This window comes from Apaloderma vittatum, unplaced genomic scaffold, assembly GCF_000703405.1.
Source record: "Apaloderma vittatum isolate BGI_N311 unplaced genomic scaffold, ASM70340v1 scaffold15809, whole genome shotgun sequence".
Lineage (NCBI taxonomy): Eukaryota > Metazoa > Chordata > Aves > Trogoniformes > Trogonidae > Apaloderma > Apaloderma vittatum.
In genome coordinates, this window is record NW_009734758.1 from 1 (window position 1) to 15,604 (window position 15,604).

Here is a 15,604-nt window from a genome sequence, read left to right on the forward strand (position 1 = left end):
GCTTTTGACAGCGGTCCGGCTGGGTGCTGGAAAATCACACCCCACTTCTCAGCAAACTCGCTCCTGGACCTCCCGGGAGCGCTTCCGCAGCAAACCTCGTTGAGTTTGAGCAGAGTCTGTAGCAACGTGCCTTCCTCCCAAAAGGCAGCAGGTTGGATGGGCTGATGGGACACTACGCGCTCGATAAAATCCCCAGAGATGTCTGCACCGGGAGCACTACCCACCACAACACCCGTTCCCAGCGGTGCCTGCGGAACCGACCCTCGGGGTCTGCATGAGAACCCGGCCGGACTGTTGCTCTCGCTGTCTGACGAGCAGGCGCGCACGCTCAATTGCCCCACGTCTAGTTTTGGTTTCCCATTAATTCCGTTCCTTGCTAAAAAAAAGTTTGTAGCACAGCCTTCAAAAATAGCCTGAAGGCAAAAACCGGGTGAAACTGCCGCGGCTGCGCTTGTCCCTGCACAGAAATACAGAAGCGGTAGGATTCAGGGATGGGCTTGTCATTCCTGACATGATTTATTTTAACTCTTAGCTGAACAGCCACTGAACCAACCGTGCTGAACTTGTTGCAGCGTGGGGTTTTCAGCTCGTCCCCTTGTGGGTGGCTCCGTGCCTGGAGCAGGTCGCTGCCCTCCCGCGAGCAGGAGCCTCCTGATGCCCACGAGCCAGACAGATGCTTGTGCCATCTGGGCTGGGCTCTCTGGAGATCCTTGGTGTTTAAGCTCTGGCCAGACCGTTCTATGGGTTTTCAGTAACAAATTCAAGTGTTTACACTGAAATCACACTCATGTATGAATGCTGCTATTTTGTTTTGCACTTACACGAGTAGTAACTGGATTTTGCTTGTGAAGTATTACTTTGGTATTTAACATAGGGGTGTCTGGGCTAGTAATTTATTTCTTATTTTAAAACTTAAACTTCCAGAATAATTGCAATGACCTAGTCTCTAAAACCTCGGGCTGCACCTGATGTGTTTTAAAGGGCACTGACCTCTCATTGCAGCGGGGAATTTCCTTTGCTGCTGCTCTGTTGGTAAAGTGAGAGTAGGAGGCTGGTGTAGAACACATGTAGTTACTAATCCAAGTGAGACACAGGTGAGGAGGGAAGGTAACACTGTTCTATTGCTTTCTGATCCTTTTTTTGATCACTGAGTCCTGCATTACTGATTTTTCTCTGTCCTTCATCCGGTGTAAGCCTTGGCCCATAGCTCTGTGCTATTCCTGGGGGACGGATGACGTAGCTCACGGCTACAGCTCCAAGTTCCCCAGAGCAAGATTCCCGTCTGCATTCATCCCTTGCTCCCTGCTCTGTCTCTTTGTACAAATAAAAGCTCAGTAAGTGATCCAGGACTCTTGTATTTATTCACTGAGGTTGCGTTTGTTATTAATTCAGCTGAGGCAGCCCCCTCCCCACTTCGCATCATCTTCCCCCGTTTCAGAGGTAGGACGGGGGGCGCTGGGCGCTTTCCAAGGATGGTTGTTGAAAGGACAGTCCAAAAAATGATCAGTCCCACTTTCAGCAACAGCTGCAGCCATGCACCACCAACCCTGAGGAAATGGTATCAGTCTGAAGAACATGAACTCATGCTGTTTAAGAGCTGGTTGTAGCTTTAGAACAAACTACAGGGGCTTGAGCTTCTGCTTTCCTCCATAAGCCTTGAGTTTCCTTGGAAAGAAATGCTGGGCTCAGCTATGCAGCATGGGCCTAGGGTCCAGGGAGTAGGTGTCTGTTTCAGACTGAACTAGAACTCTCTTTGAGAGTTTCACAGATGGCAATGTCACCTTTACTGTGCAGAAATGCTAAGGGTAATTACTCAAAAATACTCCAGTTACCACATTAGAAAAAATAAACAAAACCAAAAACCAAAACAAACCCAACAAAAGCTCACCCCAATTTTTTTATAGCCTCAGGCTAAAAAGCAGGAGCATAAGAGAACTCGAAAATGCTCAATATTTTTTAGTTTGCAATATAATAGAGAACAAACCAGCCTCAAAAACGACACAAAAAAGACAAGCAGTGACGTCAGACAGATGGAATTAGAAAGGCAACAGCACTCTTTATTTCCACTGGAGGAAAAAAACCAGTTTCATCTTCTACCTCACAACTTTGTCAAGAGCTCATGCACAGCTCGTTCCCTTTTTTCCCCACTTTTTTCCCCACCGTGGAACTCACAGTAATCCCCTCCTCAAAGAAAGATGCGATTCCAACACCGACCACTGCGTCCAAACAAGCACGTCGGGATGATGCAAGCTGTAGCGTTAAAACAAAAACCCGTGTGGAGATACCGGTTCCAGCGCACGCTGAATGAATTTTAATCAGTTGCTATGCAAAACAATGGATTATTGGGTTTAAAAGAGAGTTCCGAGTCCATTTTACAGGGATTTTATACTGGTTAGCAGCTGGTCATGCAGAACCCCCCAGGAACGAGTGCAGGATCAGCCCGTAGGTACCACAGATTCTTCGCGCTTCTGCCAGCCGGCGCAGAGGAATATTGCTCAGGGGTGAGTGCTGTAAGGCTTTCCTGGGGACGGACGTCGCGTACTCACGGAGTGCACTTGAGAGTCACAGTGTAAGTGCTGTAAACGCCGACAGAAGTGCAGGTAAAAGAGCTACAAATATATCGTTTGCCAACAGACCTGAGGAAAGCTAGTTAAAACACTCATGTGACGTGTTGCGATACCTTTTTTTTTTTAATACGAGTGTAGTCGTACTGGCTTGGTTTAAAATCAATAAAAATACTCAGATAAAAAAATATATGTATTCACATGAAGGATATGAGCATTTGAATCTGAAAAAGCGACACGTGTTTCCCTTTCGGATGACAGAATTAAAACTAATCTTCCCGTAAGCATACATTAAAATTTCACCTGATTTTTTATTTTTCTTCCTTTCTGTTTGAATTTAGCACCCATGCTTATGCACACACTCCAAGTGATCGCAAAGAAGTGCCTGTACCTACCGCTCATTATTTTCTCGCTGCCCTCAGACTACGGGAATGAGCTGGTTTTGAATCACTTGAGAAACTGCTACTTCACTAGACGCATGGTCCCGTTTTAGGATCTAAAAATGTTACTGGCTACTTGTTTTGTCCTTTGTTTTCAGAAAGCACGAGTTTGGATTAGCTGTTCAAGTATAAAGTTATCCCTCTTAAGCAGGAGCACACGGTAAAATCTCAGCAACTAGAGAAGAGATAATGGCAGAGACAGAATGAACAGGAGACAGCGGGCAGTGTGGTGCACTGCCAGCCTGAAAACTACCCTACGTGTGTGCAGGCGTGTAGATACTCCTCCGTGTAACAACCGGAAGAAATGGGCAATGGCTTCGAATTATTCAGAAATGACTAAGTGGATGAAGATTTCTTTGGTAAGTAATGAAATTTCCCATCTGAACTCCTCCATGAATCAGGTTTTCAAGCTTTCCTGTAATCCTATATCCCGACGCTAAGCAAAATTTCCATCTGCTCTTCAATAAATACGGTTAGATGAATACTTTTCCTTGGAAGCTAAGGTTGGGGAGCCAAATGCAGGGTCCCATGGTTTCTGAAACCCCCTCGGACAAAAACAAATTTGCTTTTCATAGCTCATGATGCCAACTTAGAAGGCAGGCGAAATGTTTACTTCGGCAATCGAGGAGTGCTCTTCAGACCGACACCTCTGAAAGCCTTCCCTTTGACGCAGATTTGGTCATCCTTATTTCAGGAGAATCGCCCAGGAGTTATTTTTCCACCAGAGAAAGCTGCAAAACTTGCTGAAGCTCTGCATCTTCCTCCTCACGACGCTGCCTCTCCCGTTCCTCCTGCTCTCGGACAGACAACTCCATGGCGAGCTGTAAGTCTTTTTCAAAACTGGAAGGTTCACTGGGGGTGCTGCAGTGCGAGTTACCCGAGCTCGTTAGGTAGCTCTCCTGCAGTGCCCTGAAGGAGAGAAAGAAGTTCAAGAAGTAAGAGAGATGGAGCCTGTTTCACATTTCCTGCATGGATCCTTCCTCGCAACTGTTTTCTAGCTGCAAATCTGAAAATCTCTCCCCAGAGGGCAGAAAGCAGTTTTTAGGATGAGAGAGCAGCAGTTCCAACATCCATAAATTTCCCAGCCTAACACCTGATCTTTGAAGCTTCCTCAGAATCTTTCACACACGCTGCCAGTTACGTTTTCAGTGGGTTTCTAAAAGCGTTCTCACCTAGCTTACAGCTAACAGCATTTCCCACGTACAAAAGAGCCAAGAGGGCGCAGTTCTTCGCCTGCACACTTTGCACTGAGCTGCAAGAAGACCTCACAGATGTCCGAGCATCCTCTCAAGGGTCCATCAAACACGTCGCTAAGTTTTTAAAGATTATACAAGGGTTTTGAAAAGAAAGAAGAGCTACCCTGAAGTGCGCAGCATTGAATAAAGAAATATTCAGCCTGGAGAGACAGCTTTTAGAGCAACAGAGAGGACCTGTGTTTAGTTTTGGGGCAAAGAACGTGTTCTGTGCGCAGAGCAGTCCCACATTTGAGCTAAAGAGCTACATCTGAGAATGTGGGGAGGCCCAGCTTTGAGTCCTTGCTTCTCAAGAAAAGAGGCCTTGAGTTCTGTGCACCTGCTACCTACGTACACACACACAAAAATTGCAAAATTGCTTCATGCAACTGTTGCAAGTATTTTCTGCTCTGTCACTGCACGGCTTGATGTGAAGAAAATCGGTTACCTTTGGTACTGTATGTTGAAGTCCTGTGAATGCGCAACTGCTCCGTTGGAATGCACCCCCGCTTCCTAGAAACGGGGAAAGACAATTCCACAGCGGTTAACAGATCTGCAACTCACTGAAAGGCAACTCCTAAATCACCCTTACTTCTTCTTTGAAACACATTACCATATTTTTTTCTCTCCCAAGGTTCTTAGAAAAATAGGTCCTACACTGGTTTAATTCAGAGAGGCAGCCAGCACTGTGTAGTCCTTTTCAGAGCCGTCACACCTGCGCTGCACCGGCTGCAGCACACTTACTTTATTTCCACCGGACTCCAGCAAGCTCTGCTGGATGGCAAACTGCATGATCTCGTTATCTTCATCCTGCACAAGTATGTTCCTGCCGTCATCTTGGACGTGGTAAGATTTGGGGATCTCGAACACTGACTGGTCAACCTCGAAACTAGCACCTGCAGAAGCCAAACAGTTCCAAACACGGCACATTGTACTTTTTTTACAAATTGCAACTGAAATTCTACTCAATGTTTATGCATGATTAACTCCAAAAATTCAGATAAACCACCTGGCCAAATATGCCAATGGCTTTGAAAGACTTTCATGGCAAGAGTCTTTCTTTAGGATGCTGGTAAGCCATACAGATAAACCCGGTGTGCAGCACAGCACTAAAGTGGCTGACTGACAAAACCAGATGAGGGGGAATAAAGGTTGCAAAAGATAAAAACCACACTGGCTTTTCTGAGTTTATTCCTAATTAATCGTCCTGCAACAGCTCATAGGACAGAGGATCACTGGATCCACACAGTCATGAGGACCCTACTCGATCCACTCTTCTCTGAAAGGGCATGCAGACCTGGCTGTCACGTACAGCAATTTTGTATTGCACTTCCCTCAGCGATAGCTCACACCAGAATTTAGACCTCGGAAGACTTGGGAAAGTCTGCTAGAGCTCAGTTTAGCGGGGCTGGCAGGCACAGAAGGGACAGGTTAAGTCCCTGTGATCAGGATCACACATTCAGACCAGCTTCCTCTCACCTGGGAACGTTTCATTCCCTGCAGTTAACCCATTCCTCTCTTCTGTGCACTCCCCTGACAGAACCGTACAGAGATGTGATCACGGCATCTTTCCACTCCTTACCCGAATCGCCCTGCACAGCTCCAGCCATCTGCGATGACGTTTTGTCAGCCGTCCTGCAGCCATTGACATTTTCAAATGTAATTCTGGCATTCAGCACATGAAATAGGGGAATTTCTGTAAGGAAGAGTACAAGAGTTTTGTGAAAAAGAGAACTCTCTCAGTTCCACACCTACAGCCACATCAAACCCTTACATGTTTACTGATTATACTGCACAAGCAGCAGCCTGTAATGACAAAGGTTATAATAACTCACTTCTCCAAGAAGTTGCCCATAGTCACTCTCACTCTCTCTGTAAATCTTTTATTTTAGAGTAAGATTTGCCAAATCTAAGGCATAGAAGCTAAAAGGAAAAGGCAAGCAACAGCTCATTCTCACTGAAATGATACTGTCTTTAGAAGTACACTTCTCTACTTGTTATCCAGAATTTGGATTTGATGGCCCCATATGCATAAGACAATGTATGTCTGGGTTCTCAGTTCTAGGCGTCAGTGAGATGACCAGTAAGAAACTAACATTGTTTTTGTAAATATATGCTGCAAAACCAACAGAAAGACTGGAAATGAAGAAGATATTGCAAGAAAAAATGCTAAATATTACCAATTTTGACAGGAAATCCTGGTGGAAACTCTAGAGTGATGAAATCTCTAAGTCTGGCAAAATGAGCGCTAGTTCTGGCCATCAGATCAATGATTGGAGTGACTTGTTCCATAAGAGACAAGGGAAACTCTTCACTCATCCACAAGGTTGCTTTAAACCTTAAAGGGAAAGGTGCACAAAACCATTTTAAGTTTACAGTTGAGGAACAGATGCAAAGCAAATGTTTCAAGGAGCCAGAACAGTTACTGCTCTGAGAAACCAACCCACATTTCCGCTCAGACCAAAGGCAAAGCAGAGGAGGTCACCCACAAGTTACAACACCCATCCAAATGTTTTCTCTGAGTGGAAGAAGAATTAGTCAACAGCTGAATACTTCAAGATCTCTCTTTTGACTTATTTTTGAAAGCTCGGGGAAAACCACACTGGCTATTTGGAAACATATTTTCCAGAGATTAGATGACTGGGAAGAGACAAATCAGAAATAATTAAAATTTTATGTCTCACTTCTGCGTTCGAATGGTGACTTCTTTTGGTCTTCCTATGTCTCTACCTTTCAAATCAAATTCTGGGTCAAAGTATTCCTCCAGAGTAATAGCAGTGGGATTGTTACTTGTAGCATACTCTGTTGTCTTGGTCGTACTCTGCAAGGAAAAAGAGAGAACGAAAAAATCCTCCAAAACTGTGGAACAAATAGACAGCGGTTACTACAGTCATTCTCTGTTTTAGATGCCAGTGGCACGTAGCCATAAACACAGGCACACACATTTAGACTGCCTTCTAGTGAGGTTAAAAGTCTCCAGGAATTTAATACTTTAAAGCTAGGAACCAACCAGAAACACACACACAAGCTACAGCATTTCTAGGCTCCAAACCTTTGCTGGGGTACTCGAAAAAATACCCTCCAGTTACTCTTAAGGTTACTGGTGGGCTGCTACTAAGATCTGCGCTTGTTTGGATTTACTGCCACTGCTCACACTCCAGTTCTTGCTGTGCTAATGGATTCTACGTCTTTTTTGTAGGAGTGTTCAGAAGGAGGCACCTGTTAATCATACGGAACATTTCACAGAATCACAGAACGCTAGAGGTTGGAAGGACCTCGGAAGATCATGTAGTCCAATCCCCCTGCCAGAGCAGGCTCAAACCAAACAAATTTGAAGGCTCAAAACAAACAAAAACATCCTTGGGGAAAATTTCAACCTCAGAATCAAAACTGCTGCCAGACTGAGGGCACAAGAGGCGATTCCACCCCCCTAGAATTCCTATCAGCGCGGATCTCTGTGCTGCAGTGACCTGTTTCGACGTCAAAGACACTCACCTGGGCACCGTACTCATGCTCCACCGTACCCAGAAATGACTCCAAGGGGTTCCTGTCAGCTTCAGGGGAAAACCCAAAACCATCAGTTACTATTAATTAGCAGTAAAATTTACATACACACCAGGCTAACAAGCAAGCTTTCTATCCCCAAGTGAGGGGTTAGTTTACATCTCCTGCAAGCTCTACCAGGCAAGCCCAGGACCTCAAGCTGAGAGTATAAATCTGGTACAATACAGAGAACAGAGGCAAAGATTCTTGGTGGGTTTTATCACTAGCAGATAACTTTATCATTCTCCTTTTCTCCTGAGCCCCAAGGTAGACCAGTGAAGGCCAGCGTTTCCCTACAAAGTTACTTGCTGGCCACCCTTTAGTCTAGTTTAAATACTAGAAGAAATCAGTGGACTAAAACAAAGCAAAAAGTCCCAGTAAACAAAGCCTACGTGAATCTCGTAATCATGGCCAAGGCAAAGGCACAAATACATTCCAGAGCAGGAAAAAGCACGGAAGAGTGCAGCCTTTCAAAGCTTTCAATAAACTTTCAACAGTTTTGAAGAGCTCTTCTTTCCTCTAAACATAGCTAGGATAAATACTGGTTCATTCGAGGTTAGGAGTCAAGTAATGAGCCACCACAGACAGACAACTTGTGCAAGTAAAGTCAGGTAAAGTCAGCCAGAAAAGTATTTCCCTTGTCTGTCTGCCCAGTTCTTCTGCACTCACACAGGGGAGGAGGTATCAGAGAGCCAAAAGATTCTACTTATTTCCAGTTATCCTATAGGAAAACTACCTTTATATCTTTTCTTCTCCTCTTCTGTTAAATGTTCGGTTCGGATTTTTGTGACCACGTTCACATTGTTTGCAATGTATACCTTTAAAATAGAAAAATAATTAAAAAAAAAAAGTACAGTAAAAACCAAAGAGCATCACAGGTTATTAAAAAGAGTTCTCTCCAGCAAAACAGCATATGCACGAGCCTAAAGACAGAAGGAAGCAACACGAGTCTGCCTCTCATCGACACAGATCTTAATCTGTAACATACTGGTGATCAACAGGAAATGCTGCACTTTGATTTTTTTTTGGTGGAAAACGCACATGATGCCTTCGTCATAGACCTACCCTATGGCTGAAGCGACCTGCCACCTGCTGGGCATGCTGCCGGCGTGACAAACCCTGCGAATCCCACACCACTGGATCTCCACACAGCGCCAATCTCAACTCACTAACTACCCAAACCAAACTCAAAACCAGACTGGCATTGCCAAGCTTGCTGGAAAATATTCCCACCTGGGCAGGGATTCAAGAAAGAATGAGGACAGAAAATCAGGTAACAGTATTTCTAAGCAGGATTCACTCGTAAGATTTCCCAAATGAAATTCAGCGGCAGTTTAATTCTGCAAACTCCAGGTCCAGCTGAACAGCCCTGCAGTCTTACCAGGAAAAGCTCTCATATAAATGTAGTATGCTAGTCAGCATTTATTCTTCCACTAAACGAAATTACGAAACATAATTTATTGCACAAATTCCAAAACCTGGAGTAAATGCCGACATATGGATTGGGAAAATTAATTCTTGCAATTCTTAATTTAAATTCCTAATATAGTATGGCTGTAAAAGCTGTCTTCAAAAATATTTCACTGAAATGTTCTCACAAAACAGATCTAAGGAGACATCTGACTCATGAGCATCGTCAGGATCTTTAATTGACCAGCAGCCTTTTATTACTTGAATACATGATGCAACTCATGACAGCAGGAGGCTGTTATTTCCTTGCACTAGTGTTACTAAAGAGTGCTCACGGCACTTCACCAATGGGCTGCTTGTGTTTTAAACACCGAAAGAATGACAATCCTCAGGAGTGAGCACACAGCTACCATCCCTCCCACAAGCTCAGCAGCCTCCAAGCTCCTCACTCCTGCCCACTCCTGCTGGCAACACAATTAAGCTCTCGATGGGAAGTTTAAGACTTGAAATACTCAGGAAAAAGGCCAAACTCAAAAATACTTCAGTCAGTTGTAAGACCTCTTAACAGAATAAAACAGATCGGGTTTTACCTTTGCTTCGTAACCATTTACACCTTCCGCTTTTTCTGTCTTCCATACCCAGAATCCAGACGTGGTTCTGACAAAAAATAAATGCCACAAGCGTCTATACAATTGCACTTCTACACAATTCCCAGCCCATTTTCTGCAACAGCTTTTAAACAACATTTGATCCGTTATTTGACTGTTAACACCAGGTCAGTCTGTCCCCACAAACACATCTCACGAGAGACTGGGGGATGTCACGCTGATCCTGTTCTTTTTCAGTCCGTAGCCAAAGCACAAAGGCTCAAGGATTTTACACTGAGATGATTTAGACATCAAAGATATTAGACCTGAGCCACAGAAGAGGACAACCAAAAAAACTTGTGAATTATTTTGTGTGACAGCCTATGCACAGCAGCTTTTAACACAAAGTTTTATTTCAAATGTAACCTGTCACTGCGGTTTAGGGAACCAGAGAGTAGGAAAACTTCTAAGAAATCTTAGTTTCTGGATGTGTAGATGCTGCAGTTACCAAGGCTCAGCAAACATCACAGGGGCTAAATCTGGGCAGCTTTGAAAGGTTACTAAATATTCAGGAGAAACAAGCTGGAATTATACCTGTCAACTTGAAAACATTTGTATGACCATGGCTGTCTGCATCACGGAGCACTCCAAAAGGAGCTTCGTAAAAAGAATTGCTTCATCTAAGCTGACAAATACCTGGATAAACACGTGCAGTAAACAAGGGAAGTTTACAGTAATTTCCTATCTAGTCCTCAAAGTTTCTATGAGTATAGCTTTTGAGAGTTTGTTTTTGAAGTTTTATCGCAAGTATGACCATGCAGAATCTCGAATTGGTTATTTGTTAAGAGAAACTTTCCAGCTTACCTTTCAAAAGCAATATTTTTTGTATCAAGGCACGTGTTAATGATTGGAGATGTAAGGCGTCTTTCCACATCTTTTCTTTTGGGTGTCATTGATCCCAACGTCAAACGCTTCATGTGTTGGGAAATCTCAAAACGCTCCGTTGTAACAAACTTATCGTCATGATTGATCTCAATCAGTTCTGCCCAACCTCCAGCATCTGTTGGAAAGGGTACACCTCAGTCTACAAAACCTAGCAACAGTATTCCAGAACGAAACACTGACAACATACTGTGTATCGAATCAGGGTGGACACTAATTCACTGCTAATTTTGCACTCAGGTGAGATCAAATTTGGAGCCTTATCTAAAATTATTTTTCATGTGAACGGCAGCAGAATGGAAGAAGAAAAACTAAAGAAAAATACTGAGGTCAAATTTTAGCTCTATTATCAAACTTTGACCTCAGATTTACCCAAAGAAAAGAAATTAAGCCTTTATGTTAAATTACAATCAGTATCTCTCTGAGACACTCACAGAATGTATGTATAAAACTTATAAAATTCAGTCCTCAGCCTCAACAGGTCTTCTGCGCAAAACTGAGATTTCTCATTGTGGCTCACAGTATTTGGCAGTCAATGGTGCAGACATGCTGAAATATTTACCTTCTCCCTTGAAAATTAAACTTCGCCTTCCTCTCTCCCAGCTCATATTTTCAAAGCCCAGCAAAGTGATATCGACCCGCAGCTTGGAACCACTTTTCCAGATGCGGCAGACATCACTTGGACAAACTCTAGAAACCAGCGGGACTGCAAAAGAAAAATTACAAAAAAAAATAATAAAGGTAAATAGAAGATACTAAGGAGACAAAGCACACCGAAATTCTGAACTCCAGCAGAAGCTCTGCCCCTGGTTTGGGATTGCTCAGTCTGATCATTAGTCCAAAGGAAGGCAGGTAGTGATCTTGAGTTTTAAGAATGATCACCTTAAGGACAAAACCCACCAACTTTAAATTCAATAGGCAAAGAAATAAGCATTCTGGGGAGAGGATATTTCTCTGCATTCCCACCATAAGAGTGACATAGATCTGCTGGAGCGTGTTCAGAGGAGGCCTCAAAGATGATCCAGGGGCTGGAGCAGCTCCGCTACGAGGACAGGCTGCGGGAGCTGGGATTGTTCAGTCTGGAAAAGAGAAGACTTCGGGGGGACCTAACAGCTGCCTTCCAGTACCTGAAGGGAACCTACAGGAAGGCTGGGGAGGGACTTTTTACAAGAGTGTCCAGCGATAGGACAAGGGGAAATGGGTTTAAGTTGAAGGAGAATAGATTTAGATTAGATCTTAGGAAGAAATTCTTCAGTACGAGGGTGGCAAGACTTTGGAATAAATTGCCCAGAGAGGTTGTAGCTGCCCCCTCCCTGGAGGGGTTCAAGGCCAAGTTGGACGGAGCCTTGAGTAGCCTGATCTCGTTGAGAGGTGGCGTCCCTGCCCATGACAGAGAGGTTGGACTAGATGATCTCTAAGGTCCGTTCCAGCCTAGGCCAGTCTGTGACTCTATGATCTTTTATGACACCTGTACACAAGCAAATCCCCCCCTCTACAGTTTAGAAGAGGTAAGGACAACCAGGATTCTTACCCCAGCTAGTGAACTCCCATTTCATTTCCACATAAAAGTCAGGAGTCTGGAGAAGGAAAATACTCTATGAACACTCCATGAAATAGTTTCACTGTAACATTCAGTACAGCATTTTTTGTGAACATTTTAGACAAAGGCAAAGAAAAAAAGACTCAAGATATGATAAATCAACATTAAAAAAAACATTTAACGAACACAAAAGACATTGGCTCACTACTGCTGCTGTCTGATGAGCCATTTTTCCTTATTTTACTATAAGAGCAGTAACACTTCCAAGATTCAGGCTTCAATGTTGGAGTTCATGACCAATAATTTCAAAGTACAGACAAGGAAAAAAGTCTCCATCTGCCACAGCACTATGGAATATGCAAGTCGAAACAAAGAACACAATTGCCCATCTCATTTCCGTTTACTTAACTACCTGGATGAGAATTGCAGCCTGGAGTAAGAAGTTTAACCTAAATAATTACCTCATTAATCTTTTGGAGTAATTCAGGAACTCCTCCAAGTGTCATTGAGGTCTGCTGATAGTCCCGATGCTGCAGAATCATTTGTACCATCTCTGGGTCTCCGGTACTGACAGCCTCATGTAAAACTGAAAGGCAGACACAAGCTAGTTTCAGTTTGCTTTCTGAGCAAAACACATACTGTAAAAGCAGTGAAAACACAACCCCTGCAACCTAAAAGCATCAACACAAAACTTGTTTTCCAAGTTATCTTTACCTGTCCATCCCTGGGCATTCTCCTTAGTTACATCTGCCTTGTGCTGAAGGAGGACTTTGGCAGACTCTATATAACCCAAGGAAACAGCCAGGTGCAACAAGGTCCGGCCTCGAGGATCACGTTGATCAACATCCTGTTGAGTAGCCGAGAGAAAAAGTAACGCTGAGGCTGGTCCTATCAAATGCAACTAATCAGAGTTTAAATAAACAAAGCCTGTCAGGAGTAATCCAGGAGTCAATATTCCCCAGGTATTCATTCCCACACGTCAGTCTGCGGCGCGCAGCCGACCCAGTTTTCAAACGCTCCCGTGCTGGCCTCCTGCACTCCGTACAGTGCAATCTTATTTCCCCACCAAAATCAAAAGGGAAGCAGAACTGGGCCTGTAAAACCGACACGATAAGAGCTGCCATCGCTCTCAGACATGAGTTCTTGTTGGTGCTTCTCACTTGTTTGTCTGTCATTATTTCCCTTCCTGTCTCCCTTCTTTCAGAAGACAGGAGTTCTGGCCTGTGCGTGTTGCACCATGTGTCAACAGCCTGAGAGACCAAGAGGGTTTAACATTTTACAACATAAGGGGGAAGAGGGGGAAAGGAAAAAAATAAAAAGGCAACAGGGCATACAACATTGAATTTGTAGCACTTTTCAAAAGTATAGAAGCAAATGGTATTTTACAAAGCATCCATCTGACTGACACACAGAGCACAATGAAGAGTGAATGCATTTTGTACAAGTCACCATAAAAAGAAAAACACAACTACACAGGCATAAATATCCAAAACATGCAAGCACAACATACTCATACCTTACATATTTTTCATTATTAGCTTAGAGATTTGAAACAGAAGAGCATCTATAACTAAAGGAAAAGGGGAAAGTCAATAGCAGAATAAGAAAGGAAAGTTATTATGCAAGTTAACATGGTTATCTGACAGCATTAAGTTGGAAAGATCACACACAGAGTAGGCAAAGCTCCATTTTAAAGCACTCTTGTCTTCATTTCTGTGCTGGAATACTAATTAATTTGCTTCCCCACTCCCTACAGCTCCAATGCCTACTGCACTGACCAGTAAAGGACTTTAAGGCATCCCTCCCAGTTGACTTTGCTGCTGTTAACCGGTAACCACGCATTCGACCCGCCGTTTGCCATACCGAGCGCAGCTGGCAAGTGTCTTTTGATTCCCTCACGCATCCCTCTGATAGCAAGAAGCTTATCCCAAGGAAGCAGGAGGAAACGTATCTTTGGAGTACTTCAAAAAAAAAGAGGTTATTTAAAAGCAGATAAAGGAAATAAGAGAGAGAGGAGAGACTCGTTCCATCTTAACACATTGCCCATTTCCTCACAGTACAGTGTTTGAGGTAGGAAGCAGCACTTCACAGGTGTGAACTGCAGTCGCAGACTAACAGGAAGCAGAAGGATCCTTATTTAATGTCAAACTTTCACAGGTGAGAACATTAATGAAACGGAAATACACTGAAGCAACATGCCAGCAAAGTTAAAGATTTTGTTAAGGGATAAGATCCCCTGTATTAGATTAAAAGTAACTGCATTCCAAAGATTCTCCTAAGAACAGGACAGGAGCATGCTCTAAGCAAGCATTAGTAAACTGTGGTGTACCGTTAGAACCGGAGATGATGGTCACTAGTCAGGAGGCGATGCAGCTGATCTTTGGCTCATATACTTGTGGTGTCAGGTATAATGTAATTAACGTGCTCTGCTTCTGCAAACTCGATTCCACGCTAGCAAATGTCAGAGCTTTTACACAGCATCTCAGAAAAACAGATGTTTGCTGCTCACACTCTGCTGCAGCTTTTCAGACCATTTCCTTACGTCACTACTATTTCTCACTTAGCAGTCCCATAGAGAGAACAGCTTTGTATTTTTCTACTCTACAGCATGAAACAATGATCCTTTTTTTTTTTTTAACCAGAGATGCTGAAAACATTCCAGCCAGTATAAAAAGGCTGCCCCCACAGTCTTGGACAGCAAGGAAGCCATAAGAACTGCTGGTCCTCAGCAAGCTAGAGGCTGGTTTAATCTTCGACAGCAGCAGCCACCTTTGCTGCATATTTACTACCCATTAAGGTAAGTGGTATTTATTAATTTTCTGGCACAGATGTAAAATTAACATCCATCATATCTGCCCTTCCTGATTTGCTTCAATGATGCCTAATACTTTCTGCAGAGCTATTCTGCACTTTGCTCGAAAGCTGTGAGTGGTTTTACAGGTAAGAAGTCAAAGTCTAACATCTCACAGAACAAAAAGTACATTCCTACATCTTCTTACATTACTCCCGCAACCACAAATAAATAGGTAAAAAGAAAGAAGCACAGCAACCCCAGCAAAGAGATGTGGCAGTACCGTCAAGGTTGCTTCTCCCTAGAAAGGCAGTAAGCGAGGGGCACCAAGCCCTCTCCCAGTTACCTTGTCCTGCAGCTCCTCGTCCAGCCGCCTGTAGTCATTATTCCAGACCAGGACGTGCAGGGGAAACGCGCTGCTGGCCCTGCCGGGGGAACTCATCATGCCACAGACCTGCGGGAGCAGGGGGAAGCAGGGTGCCAACCCTCACTGCTCCCCCCTCTTTATTTTGGAGACCCCAGATTGCTCAAGCCCTGATCCCTTCAGCTCCTCCT

General features: G+C 43.8%; 1 protein-coding gene across 1 annotated transcript; it reads right to left on the reverse strand.

The window, feature by feature from the left end:
* Positions 1 to 3,595: 3,595 nt before the first annotated feature.
* Positions 3,596 to 15,494, reverse strand: ANKRD13A (ankyrin repeat domain 13A). The gene is made up of 15 exons (XM_009876396.1): positions 15,396 to 15,494; positions 12,973 to 13,105; positions 12,720 to 12,844; positions 12,250 to 12,295; positions 11,281 to 11,424; positions 10,641 to 10,836; positions 9,780 to 9,846; positions 8,516 to 8,597; positions 7,732 to 7,790; positions 6,921 to 7,057; positions 6,417 to 6,574; positions 5,819 to 5,932; positions 4,981 to 5,132; positions 4,685 to 4,749; positions 3,596 to 3,913 (listed from the first exon to the last, which is right to left on the reverse strand). The coding sequence occupies exons 1-15, from the start codon at positions 15,492 to 15,494 to the stop codon at positions 3,715 to 3,717; spliced, it is 1,776 nt and encodes a 591-aa protein (XP_009874698.1). The 3' UTR covers positions 3,596 to 3,714.
* Between the last annotated feature and the right edge of the window lie 110 nt (positions 15,495 to 15,604).

Bases quoted from the DNA above. Each gene is read 5' to 3' on its own strand.
- ANKRD13A (XM_009876396.1), bottom strand. From the start codon at position 15,494: ATGATGAGTTCCCCCGGCAGGGCCAGCAGCGCGTTTCCCCTGCACGTC. The intron at 10,837-11,280 runs GTAAATATTTCA...CCTTTCCAACAG, and splicing joins TTTAATTTTCAAGGGAGAAG to ATGCTGGAGGTTGGGCAGAA. The intron at 4,750-4,980 runs GTAAGTGTGCTG...CCCCGTTTCTAG, and splicing joins TGGAGTCCGGTGGAAATAAA to GAAGCGGGGGTGCATTCCAA.